The sequence below is a fragment of the Stegodyphus dumicola genome, chromosome 3 (genome assembly GCF_044657685.1).
Source record: "Stegodyphus dumicola isolate Sdum_Otavi_A_Nest chromosome 3, ASM4465768v1".
Classification (NCBI taxonomy): domain Eukaryota; kingdom Metazoa; phylum Arthropoda; class Arachnida; order Araneae; family Eresidae; genus Stegodyphus; species Stegodyphus dumicola.
In genome coordinates, this window is record NC_140770.1 from 197,213,832 (window position 1) to 197,232,291 (window position 18,460).

The window sequence follows — 18,460 nt, forward strand, 5'->3', positions numbered from 1 at the left end:
CATACGAATAAAAAATTTTATATTTGCTTTATATGAATAGAGAATATTTGTATATATATATATATAATTATAATCCCCAGAGTATTACTATTATAACTATAATAGAAGATGTTTTCTCCACTGACGATTGACCTTATAATCTGCCCAATCTGGATTAAAAAATGTCCTCTCCCCTCTAAACGAAAGAAAGAAGTCTATTTAATGATATTTTCAAATAAATTCAGGTATTTTGTATTTATTTAGCAGCATACATAAGCAAAAAATATGTGCATTAAATTTTGTGATAGTATGTTTCAGAATTATGCCAGAAATTTGAAAGTAATATTAACTAATAATAAATAAATTTAGAGGAAAGAAGCAACATTAAATGATATGAATAACATTAAAATAAACTCAATTACTTAAAAATTGAATTACAATAATCAATGATATTTTGGCGAATTGGATAGCCTAGATGACCAATTACTATTTTTTTTATTTTACTGCAAAATGAAAAATAAGCCATTTACACACACATACATATATATATGTAATAAAAAAGAGTTTTTAAGATTTTGGAATAAAATTGTATTATATGTTACGGCCTTGGCTCAATTTTTAAAATTGTCCCCAACACCAAAATGACTCATTTACTGCTCATCATAATGTTGCCAAATCCCATGTGCACTGTACATCAAGGTTAGAATACAGTACATGGAGGCTATTCTACTCTCCATAGTACTGTATACTAGGATTAAACCAATTTTGTTTTATACGAGAATGGGAGAGTATTTTCTTTAGTTCAACATGCATTGCACATGCGAGTCTCTCAATTCTCGAGGTTACTGGAAACTTGTTTTGCCTTTCTAAAAGACAATCTGATTGGAGCTGGAAAAATTGGCTCTATGCCAGCTGCTCGAATGATGCTCATGCGATAGATAATTCGCCAACAAAGTGATCACTTCCAACATTGGCACAAAACTCACTTTTTGGGGATCCCCATGTGAAATTCCCTAAATTTTTTGGTAAATTTTAAAATTCCCCGACTTTTTTTGATTTTTCAGTAGCATGGCAACCCTGTTATAGACATTCGGCATCATGTAAATCCTGTTAACACCAGCTATCTACCAAAAGCTTCTCTTTATTGTTCCCTTTAGAGATTTTGCCCCAAAATTCTATATTCCTGAAAAAAATTTACTGCAGTTTCTTCCATTGCTAAAAAATTTCACAAGCACATTAAGAAATTTTAAATTAACTTAGTTCAGGGCAAAAAAATATCCTGATCTTTTTTACAAAACACTGAAACTTGGAATACAACAAAAAGAATGCGTATGAAAATGGTGACATTGCTTAACTAAAGGACTATTATGAGTACGGTCATACTATGAGTTTGGCACATTCTGAAAATTTGGCGACTTCTACTAAGGTGGTTGAAATAACACATAAGTACTGTTCATGATAGTACATAATGAAAATACAAGGAGCTTCAACATGGAGATTTTATAAAAGTATTTTAAATTTGAAATTTTATATACTGAAATCTACTTCTATTTTGAAAAAATACTAACAGCTTTGCCAGAAAGAAGTTTTATCTTGGTTATAAAATGTTGTAGTTGGATTTGTTCTGTAGCTATGAAAAGTAAAAAAAATTGCATTAAAATTTGAAAGTGAACAGGAATTTAAAATTATTTATTTTATAAATGTAAAAATACATAAAATGGTTTTTCATAGGGAAGAAATTAATTTGAATCCAAAAACAACAGAAGCATCTTTTATCATTCCCATATTACTGATTTAAAAAAAAAAAAAAAAAAATCCAGATTTTAGATCAAGTTATTGACTTTTATTAATTTTTAAAATATTAATTTCAATTTATTAGTTTTCCCTCTTTTGCTTACATTCTTGCTAATAGCCTGTCCTACATAACAATCACTAAATAATAAATTTGACAAAGTAAATAGAAATTTACTTGCCGATACAAGAGTGGGATAATAAGGTGGGTGATAGGATTACCATTCTACAACTGCTATTTTACCTGGCTCAACAGCCATATTAAGGAAAAGTCTAATTTTTTTTTTTTTAATGCTTTAACATTATGCTATACATAAATCCAGCATTGATCATAATTATTTTTTGATACAAGAAAATGTAATTTAAATTTTGTTAATCAGCTAATTCAAAGAAAAAATACAGGACTGCTCCTCTTTTTTTTTTTTTTTTTTTTTTTTTTTTTTTTTTTTTTTTAAGTTTATTGTACAATATGTAAAAATTCTCAAAATTTTGTGGCATTAATTGATACTTTTCTTTTGATGCAAAATTAGCATAAGATTTTGGTCTTTTGCCAGTGGATCTTTTTTTGAAAATGCATTTGACACAATTTGTATCCTTTAATGCAACTTGAAATAACTGGGATAGCAATCAATAAATAATAAAGTTTACTTTCACTGACTTATGAGTAAGTTGTATTAATGTGAAGAAAAGAAGTACAGTTATGTTACATCTCTTACTATCATCTGACTGAAGTGGATTATTCCCTTCAGAATCACTGTTTTCAATTTGTGTCTCATAATAGCTGCTGACTGTCTTTCTTTTGATAGAATCAAATGGCAGGATATTTGGGTGATAATGATGAAGAAGGAAACACAAAGCTTGGCCATCTGAGAAAGATGATGTGAAATTACAAACCTGTTGGAAAAGAAATATATATATTTAAGTACATTATAATAAATTATTTATATCCATATTAGAAATGCTTTCAAAACTTAAAATATTAAACTGAAAATTAATTTTGTAAATAACTTGCTTTACTAAAGATTTATTAATTTTTACACTCATTTTAAATTTATGATTTCAAGCAAACTTTCAATGCAACAAATTATAGAATAAAATACAAAATACTTACTTTGTAATCATAATGAGCACAGACATTCTGACACCACTGAAGTAACAACTGCAGAACTTCGTTTTCTTTATACAATTTAGAATCGATAAAATCAGCATCATATACTTCAGATAAGGTATGGTTTCTTAAAGCATTAAATGCAGCACATTCAACCTTAAGCTTAAGGTTATTCATAAGATAGTCATTTTCTCTTCTCAGCACTTCTTTATTAATGTGTTTTGATATCTTAAAAGTAAATAAATAGGAAAAAATATTATTACATAAACAAGAATAAATGTATTTTTAGGCCGAAAATGTTGGGATCAACTAATGAATTAGAAACATACCTGAGTTTTAAAAATAATTTGCCACAGCAAGCTCAAAGTCTTCTCTCGGTTACCATCAACAATATCACGAGCTTCTATATTGCCTAAAGACATAAGAATTTTAATAAGTTTACTGAAGAAAATAACAGTCACGAGTACTGCTTTAAAAATTACATTTTAATGGATGTAACCAATAAATAATTGAATTTGAAAGATTTTAAAAAAAGAAAGAGCATATTTCTTTCAAAATATTCCTTTGAAAAAGCACAACATTAAAATATGAATCAAAACACCTAAAATATTGATTAAAGCACTTAATATTTTTAAACATTTAAGTAATTTCTAATACTTTTATTGCTCATATTTTTAAATGTAATTTATTGTTTCTTAGAAAATATCTTGCCTTTCACTTCAGGATTTTGATTTTATGTATGCCTGCTATAAATCATAGCATAAAAGAAAAATAAATGTTCCCAGATATGAGAGAAAAAAAACTATTGTCATGCAATAAAACATTATTCCAATCAAAATGTATTAGGAATAAGTATATAAAACAGAAGATTTATTACCCACCTTTCAAGTAATACCCTCTGAATGCAATGAAAGTTCAAGGCAAATTAAATTAAAAAGTACGATTTTAAAAGATATTATAAACTTACATAAAGTGCATGAAGCATACTACATTCACATGCATACATTAGGGGTATGTACACAACATGCAATACATACTGTATAATTCCACAGATGAGACAATAGCTGAATTGTAGAAAAAGGCCCTCCAAAATTTGGGGTCATCTTATAGGATGGTTACAAAATAATAATAACAAAAAGTAAAATAAACTAGATTGAAATTTATACAAATTAAAACCATTATAAAATAAAACAAATCGCTTGCTAATGTATTTAAAATTTTGCTTGCAAAATCCTCATATTCATCATCATCGAAAGTAAATAGCTCAAGTACATCATCACTTTCACTGTTGAGAAGCTCATTATATGGGTCCCATTTCATACCTAGAGAGTTGATTTCCATTTCTTGATCAGCATACCATAACAAATGGCCTCAGTGCTATCTTTAGTACTAAAAATCCCTCATTTTCTCATGATTTGATTATTGTTTTTACTTTCACTTTTTCTCATGATTTGATCATGAAATCACACAACACCTTGAGTGATGCAGCCCCCATAGCTCCTTTCACAAATAATTTTTTATCACTCATCGTCCAGTTATTCCATTTTCCCGCATGTGACCTTTGAATGATTTATTCAGAGATGTCTTAAGGTTGTAACATCGAAGTTAAACCACCTGGAATCACAGCAATCTTAGCACTGTTTTGTGCAAAGCAACTTTTAGTGTTCTCAGTTATGTGACTGCGAAACATATCCCACATTAACAAATAGTGTTCATTTCGTACAGTACATGGTTGCCTCTGCAAAACATTTTACACCTTCTTGTCCAACCACCCTTTTCCGTGAAAATGTACAAAAATGTCCAACAGAAATTTTATTTCAGGAGTAGTTTTCTTCTTAAAAATGACAGTGGGTTTTTAACTTTGTTCTATCTACAATGTTAATAATACTGCGAACCTGGTCTTTTCATAGCATATATGTCTTTTGTTTCCACAGCTCTATGCTTGTCAAGTCGCAGTTCATCCGTGTTTCTTCCACACTTCCAATATTAGATAATGGAAAGTTGTAGTTTTGTTTCAAGCCAATAGCAAATTTGCAAAACCTTGCAACTTTATGGTTGAAATATTGTGGTAATTTCTGCACAATTTTTGCTTTTTGTCGCTCTGATAGATTTTTTTCTGCTCATGAAATGATTATGCCAACTTACTGTTGCTTTAAATTCTTTGCCTTATTCTGGACTGGCCCGCCTTGATGCATAAGACCTAATTATATTTCTTGTTCAAGAATTTCAAGAATAACATAACAATTCTGCTTATTTCAAGAATAACATAACAATTCTGCTTCTGTTTTTGTACCCATTCTGCAACAATCTAAATATGGTCAGCAAGATATTCATCTCCTCATAGATTACTTTTTCATTGGCATTTTAGTATAGCATCTTCATTCCTTCCATCTTCTCCGTTATATCAAAAGTCATTGCTGCAGCACACTTATTTAATTCTTTAGCCTATTTTACGACTGTTAACTTAAATTTGTTTCATATTTCTTTCTTTTTGTTGGTTCCATGATTAGGTCAATACTTTACAAATTTTATGCTGATTACACTTATAATACAAGTAATTTGAACACACGGACACTACCTATAGTGAAACTTGTTAGAAGTACATATAAGTATATGATTTGGTACATGCTTCTATATGCAATGCTGCCAAATACAAGAAAATAAAATTTGCTCCAAAAAATGATCACTGATCTAAACTAAATTCATAAGCCACTGACACTTTGAGTGTCATTTGATAGGACAAATATTTGCTAAAACTATAAAACTTTGACGAAAATTTACCCCTTATCTTATCTGCAGAAATATATGGTATATATTATCATTTATATACAGGATGTTTATGAATGAGTGGTGCAGTTTTAAAAATTAATAATAAATCAATGTATTACTTTACAGGGCAAACCTTACAGTCTAAGAAGAGGAAACTGTTCAATTTTTCGATGCATTAATCACAATCCTTCAATATGTGCACCCTTGGTCACACGACACACATCAACATCGTAATCAAATTTATACTTGGTGTAGCATGCCCACTGTGACGGTCTGCAGTGCCTACTTTATCTGACCACAAATTTATTCAAGGGATATTATTATCATTTCTCCAAAATTTTGTAAAAGCAGTCGCAAGGATGAACGTTTAACGTGTCCAAAAATCAAAGAAAAATAAGTTTTACATTAAAAAAAAAAACTTTTTTAGAAAAAAATCCCATTGAAAAGGCGTTAAGCTCCCTTTGTTAAATAAATTTGTATTTAATCGATTTATTGAAACACGAAATTTATGTTAAGTTCGTAAAATAGCTAAGTGCCTACTTTTCATGACGATGTGAAAATAGAGTGTGTAGAGTAAAATCTCGCTTTCCTATAGCCCATTATGCTTCAAAATGACGCGATTTTGTCACAAAACATAAAATAAAAAAAATTCGAATTCGAATTTAAAAAAAAAATTGCTTCGAGGTACATTGGCTCTTGTCTAGATGCACCTATGTACCAAATTTCGTAGCCGTGGGTCTATTAGCTTACGTGCAGCACGAACGAAAGACACACACACACACACACACACAGAGACAGGCTCTTTCTTTTATTATATGAAGAGATTGATATTTTGTTGCTACTACAAAGCACAATGTAAAAATAAATTTTTAGATTGGAGGCAGATCCCAAAGAGCAGGAAAATGTCTGCTGACAGTACCAACATTTTAATTTTTTTATCTAATTTGACAAAATGATACCAAACATCACTCAATGTTCTTCTATGTGGTAGGGTTGACTTTTTGTTCTGCAACCTTGAAAAATACATTAGATGGAAAAATTTATGTTTGTAAATATATAATAATTCTAAAAAAGATTAAAGATAAATTCACAGCTCTTGATGTTAGTAAGTAAATAAATAAAAAGATAATTTAGGTATTTTTGGAGGCCGGAGAGATGAAAAATTAGCAACCGCCTTTGCCGGGAATCAAACCGCGGACCTCTGGCATACCGGCCCAGTGTGCAGAACCACTACACCAAGAAGGCACGCTAGGAAAGTGGGAGAAATACCATATATATTCCCATTTTTAAAGGGCAACTAGGGTTTTAGGGGACCTAGTCGCCAAATCCTTGGTATGGAGAATCATCACCCACAATCCTCCTGCTTTCCTAGCGTGCCTTCGTGGTGTTCTGAACACTGGGCCGATATTCCAGAGGTCAGTGGTTCTATTCCCGGCGAAGACGGTTGCTAATTTTTCATCTCTCCGGCCTCCAAAAATACCTAATGTCTCTACAATGGCGCCCAAACTAAAAAGGGTTGTGGATGATGATTATCCATACCCAGGATTTGGCGACTAGGTTCCCTAAAACCATAGTCGCCCTTTAAAAAGGGGAGTACGTAAGGTATTTCTCCCGCTTTCCTAGCGTGCCTTCGTGGTGTAACGGTTCTGCACACTGGGCCGGTATTCCAGAGGTCCGCGGTTCGATTCCCAACAAAGGCGATTGCTAAAAATATAATTTATTGTTTTATATAAATGTTATAACAATATTGTATAAAAAAGGAATATCTAATATGTATAGATATACTATGATACAGTAGTCGAAGAATTGAAATGAAACTCAAAGCAAGAGTTCCAAGGAAATGAAAAGAACAAATAATCAGAACTCCACAGCAGCCAGATTTGCAGCTAGAGAAGGCATGCTAGAGTGATAGAAAGAATGAATAAACAACGCTCCGAAGGACTCAGATCTGTGATTAGAGAAGAAGCATGGCAGAAGTCCGAGGAGGAAGATCTTCACACTATGAGATGGGGAAAAAACACTCCATCTATTTACAAACAGGAGTGATCAGTTTCACTTAGACGTGGTCTATTTCATGTTTAGTTTTTTAAATACACCAAGCAAACCAAAAGCACACACAGCATATATACATATAACACACACAAAAAGGGGGACAAGGAGAGAGAGAGAAGGTGAGAGACATTTGCAGTAAATATTAAAGGAAGGAATATTAGCATTTATATATAAAAGGAATAAAATTTTTGGTATGCTTTATAACAAGAGTTCTCCGTGAACTCTTGACCACTTCTCTTACAAAATGTTTTGAAAAAATTGCAAAAAATCATCACATTTTTTTTTTAAAAAAATTTATTATTTAATATAAGGAAACTAAGCAAAACAAAATATGTACGTTTTAAGTTGAAGTTTTAATTTTTTACAGGTGTAAAAGCATTTAGTTTTAATACGAGTTTACTATCCCGAGTTATCTCGGGCAAAATGGGGAAAGTTAAAGATTAGTCTTTGTATGACAGTTTTTGAAACAAGGGACAACACAAAATGATACCTGACATTCTGTACACTGGTATCTGGTCTCTTTTCTTACTGGCCCACCTCTGGACTCTCTTTTACAAGTGCACTGAGTACACTGTCTCGTTGGATTTCATTATCTTTTCAGTAGCAGGAATAACATCTAGCAGGGTTTGTACACATTTCTGCACACGGAAATTAAGTACTTTTAAGGACCATTAATGAAAAAAATTAAGAACCTATGAGGAAATGGGAACTGAATAAATTCAATTAAAATTATTATCTATGATTGAACTTCACTTTTGTAATACCCACAGCCAGATTTAGACTTGATAAGGCCCTAAGCTATTTGAGGTATGGGGCTATTTATGAGCTTATTATACTATATTTTAATTTTCTGGGGGCCCTAAGCTATAGCTTGTATAGCTTATATGTAAATCCTGCACTGGTAATACTATCCTAAAAATAAAATATATCTGTAAGTAGGATGCATTATTATTAAAAATGAATTAACATAATTGTTGATAAATTTGAGAATAAAATAAACTTTATGAAATTTAGCAAGTAGCATTAAATATTTTACACACATAATAGATGGAAATATTTGAAAGAAGATAAGTGACATTTTATTTCTGTTTTATTAACAGTTAGCTTCATTTTTTTTTTATCTCATTTTGTCATATAGTTGAATAGTTGCTAAGTCTAGAGGTGTACTAAATAACAGGTAGACTTTATGTCAAGCGACATGTTAAAATGAGAAGTAAGATCATAATCAATATGTTTCATAACAAAAGACTGGATGTTGTCACCGCTGCTGCTTGCCTACAGAGAGACCTGCTGATTGGAAGAAACCTGAAAGGCCTTATATAGACACTGTTGGCAAGTTTTGAAAATTAGTTGGGCTCTGTCTGACGCAGTTAGTGTCGTAGTTTTGTGTAGAGTTCCAGGGGTTGTAACCCAGTTAATATACATTAAGGTTCTAATAAGCCATTAAAGCACAAGAGGTGATAAGTTTTTTATTATTTCAAATCTCAGTCAGATGCAAAGAATAAGTTTTAATTGAATTTCTACATTTTTTATTTTATCTTGTGACTACAGTGAGTATTAATGAAAGACAATAACTCGCTTTAATATGTAGAGATAATTTTTAAGGATAAGCAGTTAATTATAAATAATTAAATTAGGTAGTTAGATAACCTTAGTCATTATGGATTTACATGGACACTATTAAATTTTATTTATTTTTTAACAATATTTGTTAAAAAAGCCCTATTAAAATCACAATCTAATAAAATTTATAACATTCATTCTTAAAAGATATTAGGATAATTACACATTAAATGCCCCAAAACATAAGTGTTTTGTAACAAGAACAATCAACAAAAGATTTATGCTTCTTTTTAATTTGAAGCCTTTCCAGACATTTTGGCTAATTTATATAGATTTACTTCTCTTTAAGCATCTTTTCTAACAATGAGAGATTTGTCTCAATATGAAACTAAAGCTCTCGCTAGTTTCTGCGTGCTTTATTTCCTAACTTGTCAACCTCTCCACAATGTACCTATGAGGATTTACTTGATCTGGTAAAAGTTAAATAGTCCAAAACCCCCTGACAGATGTGAAGCAATCATGACGAGTTTTCATGATGATGATTTTAAAGCAAATCATGTCTGAAAGTAAATACAATGTCAGACAAAGGTTTAAATAAGCCTCTTATTTAAAAAGAACTTAAACATAAAGGCATGTGCTGATGCTAACAAAATAAATTATTATGTAATTGGTAGCTCATAGTGATATAATTAAACAAGAAAATTCAAAATAAAATTTGTGGACTAGTAGTCATTGTGTATAGAAAGAGATCATCATGATGCATGTGGAGTTAGTGTTCAAAGACTATGAAGTTTAATTTTAATTTAAGCTGGCTCAATAACTCTATCATATGAGGAAACAGAAATGGGAAATTATAGTAAAGATTGAAATCATAAACAACAGGGTAATTTACATAATAATAACTGTACATATCTTTGAAGAATAATTTTCTTTATGTATTCAGTTTCTTTCTCCAATATGATTCCTTTCCATTTTAGAATTTTTGGATTTAAATAAGGATTTCTGTTATTCTAAAAAAATGCATTTAAAATGTATAGAAAAAGCTCCTAATTTTATTTCTTTAGTAATATGAACATATATATATATATATATGTTCATATTACTAAAGAATATGAAAGAAATATGAAAATGAAAAATATATGAAAGAAGAAATATGAAAAATATATGGTAAGGGTCGGCTACAGAGCTGGTGTAGCAGAATGTTTAGAATTTAGTGAAACACCAAGCAAAAAAAATCTAGAAATGACAAAACATTTAGAATTTAGAGCAGGCATTGGAAGAAAAATTTAGAAAGGCACTAGGCAGCAGAACTCAGGATCCACAAAGATTGCATCAGGTAGAAAAATCCCTAGCTCTGTGCGTGATACATTAAAACATTAGATTAATCTAAGTTTTCAATTTTTTTATTCCTTTTATTTCACACCTGTCCATGGGATAAGATCAGAAGCATTTTTTGATATTTTCCATGCTTGTGTCAGATGAAAAGTAGAGAAAAGGGAAGATAAACATGTTAAGATAAAGATTCTAATATTAGAAGTAAAATATTCAAATATTATGTTTTCATTCTTCTTCCAGACGTTCTCCTAAAAGTAAGAAATTCATCGCAAACTTTCTGTAAAATACATCCATTATGTGTTAATACCATGAGACATTTTTCATTTTGTCACATAGTTCTTTAACTTTCTAGAATCGTGGGTCTATAAATCTAGCCTTCAAATCCTCCTAAACTTTTCCGGCTTCATTGTCTAAATTCCTAAAGAAAAATTATCCCTACCAAAGTCGCCAAATTTAGAACCGTTTAATAAAAGAATTGACATCCCCAAAAGCGAAAAGTTGTTTAACCACTTGTGCTACGACTAAACTTCACGGTTTAGGTGCCGTGCGCTACAATATAACAAGCGGTAAAGTGTCCCATTTACGCTGCTCTGCATCTGCGAGTGCAATCCAGAGCTGTAACTCGAGAAACAAACATTCTCGTTGTTAGGTGATGTGTGCACCACGTTATTTTCATTTTTGCGCGTGGTTTGAAACAAAAACATCTCAATGTGTGTGGCACGTCTTTTTAGCGCAAGTGGTTAAGAGTTCTTCATTACCAAAAATGAATTTCGAAATGCTTATGTTTCACTTCTTGCTTAAAACTTGAGTATACCACCGTTTATATTAGAAATAGGAACAAATTGTAACCCTTTCTAAAAGTAACCATATACGTCAGTGAATCGCCAAAACTAGTCCTTCAAAATACTAACTCACACTCAAAATGGCAGTCATAAAAACAGACAGAAATTTCAGATGATTAAAATTAAGGACCTTCTGCCATTTTTGGCCAAAATTAAGGACTTTTAAAGACCAAAAATCGATTCCAAAAAACCTAAGGACTTTTAAGGACCATACGAACCCTATCTAGAAAATCCCTTGAGGTTAACTTGACTAATGCTGGGTTTTCCTGGATGTGTCAGAAAACTCGTCATGATGATTTTCTGAAATTAGTTTTTCAATGCAACCATCCTTTTTTAGACATTACTAATCCACAAGCTGACGTATACTATACAATAGGTAAAATACGTGTCAAACCCCGCCAAGAGAACCGCGAAACCAACAAACTTGGCAAACTGCCTATCAAAGCTGAATATTTCCTTTCATTTCCTCCAGGCTGATAAAAACTGTGATAAAACAAATCGTACTGGCAAATTTGTCTTCGACCGAGTTTTCTTGGGATAATAATTAACTGCAAAATATATAAACCCAAGATAACTCGCAATAATCAGGCAAGCGGTTAAAGACCTACCACTCCATTTAGCTGGTTCGGATCAGTCGCCTTGCAAATTTAATCAGTTCTAGAGAGGATAGTCCGTCTCTAATTTTTATTACCATTCACTTTCATTTAAGACTGAAGAATTTTTGTTTCTTTCTGAAACAAAACCCTATTTTACAGTTCTTATAAGGAAAGAAAGAGACTGAACAATTCAGATTACTTACCTTCAATTTCAATAGAAGAATTCTGAAGAGCCTTTAATACCACCTCATTGTTATGGATTTTTGTAGTGCGATTGAGGGTATTTGCCCTCAGAGACTGAGAAAGTGACCAGTCTTGCAAAAGAATTTCAATCACACGACTAGGCAAAGAAATAAATCATTCTTGATCAATTTTATATGCAGTATTTATAATATTCCATAAATATTTGGCTCATTTCAGGGTTAAACAGTAACAGTAGAAATTTTAAACTTAAATTATATAATTTCAAATGAATTTTAAATAACTGAAACATAACCGAAAAGGGTGATTTAACCCTCAACTAAGGATTACTAAATCTATGAAAGTTATAAAGCAGATGAAAACTTGGATTTCTAATATTTCTAAAAAATACCTATTCAAAAAGCACTAAGGACATTTTACAGCAATTTTAATTTATAATATTGATTCTAAAATGATATTAATATAATAATACATTAAAAGCTATAAAAAATGTTAGTCTTTTAAATTTGAAAATTAGCCAGCTATTTTAGCTAATTCATATAACCTTCCCTCTGTTTAGCATTTTTTCTAATTTAATATATTTCAATAAACAAATCAATGTTCTCAATAGTCTCAGCTTCATTTCCTAATTTGTTAATATTTCAACAATGTACCTTTGAAGAAAAATGTTCTCTCTTTATAAAATCATTTCCCCCCCCCTTCAATCAGTTTCTCTTCATTTTAGAATTTTCAGATTTAGTTAAAGATTTCTGTTATTTAAAGAACTGCTTGTGGTCAGAAAATATATAAGAAACTGATAATTTTATTTCTTTGATAATATGAGGACTGAGAATAAACATGAAATGATATAAGGTCAGGGCCAGTGCTAGAGCAGGCACTGAGGTATGTATAGTGCAGCGAGACATATAAGATGAATCTTAATAAATTGTCTGTTTTCAAGTCTTTGCTTGCTTCAATGCTTGTATCTAGTGGAAATATAAGAAAATAAAGGAAAGGTAAACTTGTTAAAAGACAGACTTCTGGGATTTAAAACAGAATACTCAAACAGTTCTGTTTTCACTGCCCTTCCAAAAATTCTCCAAAGGATAAGAAATTCATCCCAAATTTCCTTTAAATCATATTCATTACATGTTAATACCATATCTTTTCATCAGAATTTTATGGAATTTTGGTCCATAAATCTTGCTTTCAAATACTTCTAAACCTTCTGAGGATGCACGGTTTAATATCTAAAAGGAAAATTATCACTACCGACTATGTAAGAGCAATAAATCAGAAGAATTGGAGGGAAAAAAGTTTAGAAAAGAAAAGTGTGAAGTCAATTTTCAAGAGAAAGTTTGTACACATTTAAATATTCTGAAATAATTACATGGGGAAAAATTCTTATCATTAAAGAATATAAAAGACGACAAATGAAATTAATTTTAAAATAACCACAGTAGCTTTTTTGTTTTTCCTAAGAATTGTTTCAGAAACTGTGCTTTACAGCATTTATTATTTCACTTATTTTTCTAAATCAAAATATCCGTAAGTCACAAAAATGGGAAGTAATAGCAGAAAATAAAATTGTTTAGCTTTGTTATTTTTTAAATATAATTTTAATATATTATCATTATTTTTATGATATTTATTAATTTTATTATGTTTGTAAAGAATATCATAAAAAAATCTGCAAATATCCGAATAAAAATTTTTTTTTTACAAACTGATCTTGAAATTGCCAAAATGTTGATAAGTCAGCAAATTTAGCACTGCATATAAAAGAGCTCCTATTTCAAAAAGGAAAAAGTAGTTTTTCACGTAATACAAAGTAACCAAAAAAGTTCTCGTTGTTTCTGATATGACACCAGAAGAATGAACCCCAACATAAAAATAGTTGCCAAACTTGGCAACGAAGTGGTTAGGATGCGAGTCCGGAAATTTACCAAGAGTACAATAGCGCGTTGCATTAGTACTTCAAACTTAACTCACACAGCAACTGATTGAATTGGATGCATTAAAGGTGCTCATTCGGAGTTGTTTGCTGTATGATTGTAAAGTGGGCCTGTCAGCCGCAGAATCAAGTTACTGAATTTGCCAGGCCTATGGGGATGATGCTGTTAATGAACAAACTGTTAGATAATGGTTCCAGAAGTTCAGGTCACAAGATATGTCTCTTCGTGATGCACCACGCTGTGGTCAGCCACATGTGTTGGACGATGAGGCATACAAGCTAAACAAGTGGGTACCTCACTCACTGCCCGATGTAAACAAGCAACAGCGTGTTGCTGCCTGTTTATAATTGCTTAATGCATCCATATTTGATCGAGTACTCACCAGCTGTGAAAAGGGATGCAGTATGACACACCCAGGTGTTCCAAATATTGGTTGTCACCATGGAACCATGTGCCTCACACTGTGAGACCTTCTCTCCACCCATGCAAAATCACGCTCTGCATCTGGTGGACTAGTCTCTGTATCTGGCCAAATAGGAGCTCCTGCCAGTGAGCCAAACCATCACAGCAGGCCTGTACTCGCAACAGTCTGAACATGTGCATCAGGCACTGATGTATAAAGAGCCAGCATTGGTCAATCTTAAGGGTGTAATCCTTCTCCATGACAATGCAATACGCATGTGGCTCAAGAGGACCGGGACACTATCCAGTAATTGGGCTGGGAGACACTACCCCATCCACCATACTCCCCAGACCTTCTGCGAACAGACTACCACCTTTTCCATTCCCTGGACAACCGGCCAGACCTCGAAAAGGCCATCACGGGCTTCTTTGCATCCAAGACTCCTGAGTTTTACCGTGATGGCATCACACAGCTAGCCACTTGTCGGCAAAAGACAATGGATGATAATGGATGGTGATTTCTTTCAGGATTAGCGGTGATTATTTGTTTTATGACTTTTTCTTTCTGACTGTCCAAAATGGCAAGAACTTTTTTGATTACCTTGCATTTTATGAACTCTTCACAAAAAAGAAATAATTCTGAAATGATTCGCATTTCAGCCGAGGCAGTGCCTCATGCCTAGATCTCAAGTTTCAATCGTTTATATTTAGTAAAAAATTCAAATGTTATTAATCCATCAATTATATATTTGCCAGTTACTTCACCAAAAACTATGCCTCCAAAATGATACATTACCCTCAAAATGTCAGATGCAGAAAAACAGACCGAAATTTCAGTTGAGTAAAATTATGGACTTCTTGCTGATTTTGGAACCAAAAATCATTTCCAGGGGGAGGGGAACCACCCAAGGACTTTTAAGTAATTTTAAAGATCATATGAACCCTAATATAACTTTATTCTAAAACAATATCTTATTTCGAGAATATTTTGTAGTTCCATGCTTCTGCACTCAACTGACTAAAGATTCAAGTCAGTCAGTATAAATAATACAATAATAAGATTCAATACATTAAAAGCATGAAGTTTTACATCATTGCTTCCAAAAGTAGTAAGAAATATAAGTAAAGTATACATGCTTTTAGAAAAGAATAAAATGATATTTATAAAAATAATTGAAATTACATAAAATAGAATCATCATCATAATATGCTTTGCATTTAATATTTAAATTACCTATAAAACTTACCCTAAACGCAATCCACAGCGCAAATCTTTAGCAATGTTTCTCACTGCATAGTCAAACTCATCCAATGTTGTTTGTTGATGTGAAACTGTATAACCCAAATATCTTAGATGTTTTGTGATATCCCCTTCACCACTTAAGTATTCTCTAGAAAAGGTGAGCAAAAAATCCCGGCTACTCTGTAGGATATAATAGGAATTAAACTCATTCATAAAAGCTTTAAAATAAAAATAATTCCGTCTTTCACACAAGTGATAATACTAATAATAATTTGATACATTGCGATTAATATGTCATTATGTAATTTTGCACAAATGTATATACTTAACGAGAAAAGTCAGAAATCTTAAAATATTTTTGAAAGTAACTCTGAATCAAGGTTTTTCAAACACAGCCTATGGTTCTCAGTGTACTACTAATGGTACATTACATTATATTTGGTAGCATTGTTTTTACACAAAATATTTTAATGAATGTAAAATGGCATCCCTATTGGCACAGTTTTTTTTTTAAAATATATATATATATATAAATTTACTTATGCAGTACAAAATTTATAAAGTTTGAGAAATCCTGCTCTGAATACTTTTTTTTGGGGGGGGGGAACATATGAATTTGGTATGTATTTTTCCAGAAGGAAATAAAATTAAAGTATATAATTACATAGTGGCAATAAATGTCAAACTATTTAAATAAAGAATTAAATACATTTCTCTTTTTGTTAAAAATTGAATACTGCTCCAGTTCTTTGAATTAATTCTCCAACCAGATACTATTGCGATTCTAATACACTGAATTATGATGTAATTTTGGGACTTACCTACTAGCTTACCTGAAAAATCATGAAATGAAGTTATACTTTACAGATTAGATTAATTTTTTGTTGCAGCAAAATAATGCTTTTGATGAAATAATATGATAAGCAGTTGAAACAATCTATAACCCGACTGTGGACTTAAACAATAATTTGAAAGAAGAATGTGTCAACTCTTTGGTGGAACATGGAGGGAAGAGGCAATTTGATCATTGAAATTGATGAAAGCATGTTTTTCCGTAATAATTTTACATTATAAAAACAGTTGGGAAATAGCCTTTCCATTGGATCAAAGGTCAGACGCAAGCCAGTCTACGGAAAACCAGAAACTCAACATCCATGCCAAGCCACTCATAGTGTTACGTAATGCCGTCAATAAACTTCGGAAGATATCCACGAGACAGTTTTATGAATAACTTTATTGAATGAACAAGAGACTTTTAATGTATTAATGTTTTAATGACGCGAGTTTTATGTATCCTTTTTTTTGTGGATGGCATCAGTTTTTGACGTTGCCATGCACGTTCTAATCCGTGTTTGCTTAGCGATAGAAGTGTTCTATGAATTTAATGTTGATATGAATTGAATTGAGATATTATATTGTATTTGTGTTCTGTTTATTGAATAATATCCTAGTTTCTGCTTTACTGTGAAAATACTGATGTCGAGTGTTAACAAAGTTGTTTATTCGTCAAGAAATATGTGCAGAATTCAAGTAGATAAGATTTATTTCTTTTTCTATAAATATTGAAATTGTAAACAGATATTCTAATAGTAAACTCACTGTGTCTAATTATTATTAAGGTTTATATACGTATCTATTAAGAACCTGTGCAGAACAACCGTTGACGGGTAGTCTTGGCGTAGTTCTGATATTTTTTATAATATTTTCGTTACACATAGATAAGGATAACACGTTTTATAACAGCTGCTAAAGTAAATGAAAATTCTAATAGAATGAATAGGATATTATTATCAATAGTGATGGTTTACATTAAGGGAAATGAATAGAAAATATTTCCAGCCAGAACTTTGCTTGATAATGGAAGCATGGTCCACCTTTGTTCATCTGAATTAGCTGAAAAGTTTCATTTGCAAAAGGAAAATGCAAACATATCAGTAGAGTTTTTATGGTGATAGCAAAAATGAGTGCAATTACATTCAATAAAGAAAAAAATGTACAATAGTAAACTAGATTTTTTTCATAATTCTAAAAATTACGCATTTGATGCCTTCTAGTAGATAAATTGATGCCTGTAATACTGCAATCCCAGAAATAGTTATGTAACTGATCCAGACTCTCACAAACCGGGTACAATTGAATTACTTCTTGGAACAGAAATATTTTTCAATTTCATAAGCTATGCACAAATTTATGTACCCAATACAAATTTAGTGCTACAACTCAGCATTTGGGTATTTGGTGACAGGAAGCTTTGAAGTTTTGCTATATTAGAAACAATTAATGCATTGTGGATTGATTTATGACAATGTCAAGACACATTAAAAGTTTTGGTACTTTTCCGTTTGGCCGGCGCAAATCTCGCCAAGCAGACTTTATTGGCGATAACACACAGTATAACATAAAAAATGTGGTACTTTTCCATTTTGCTGGCGCAGGCGATAAAGTCACTGGCAATGGTACAACTGATGCCAAATGGAATATCCTTGCTGGTAACCTTTTGTGCCTCATTTTCAAAACAAGTCCCAGCCATTTCTTATCAGATTGATTGTTTCTTTCAATACTGTCATACAATTACACAGAATTTTTACCAGATAGTTCCATTTTATGTCCTTCGCGGTAATTAAGTCAATTATGAAGCAATCACA

General features: G+C 31.6%; 1 protein-coding gene across 1 annotated transcript in view; it reads right to left on the reverse strand.

Moving 5' to 3' along the window:
- The window catches only part of LOC118202401 (uncharacterized), a 108,395-nt gene that overhangs the window by 52,880 nt on the left and 37,055 nt on the right, over window positions 1–18,460 (reverse strand). The window contains exons 10-14 of the mRNA XM_085813729.1: window positions 15,820–15,995; window positions 12,239–12,375; window positions 3,208–3,290; window positions 2,882–3,106; window positions 2,487–2,664 (exon numbers count right to left, since the gene is read on the reverse strand). Coding sequence (XP_085669855.1) covers window positions 2,487–2,664; window positions 2,882–3,106; window positions 3,208–3,290; window positions 12,239–12,375; window positions 15,820–15,995 — 799 coding nt within the window. The remainder of the gene's footprint in view (window positions 1–2,486; window positions 2,665–2,881; window positions 3,107–3,207; window positions 3,291–12,238; window positions 12,376–15,819; window positions 15,996–18,460) is intronic.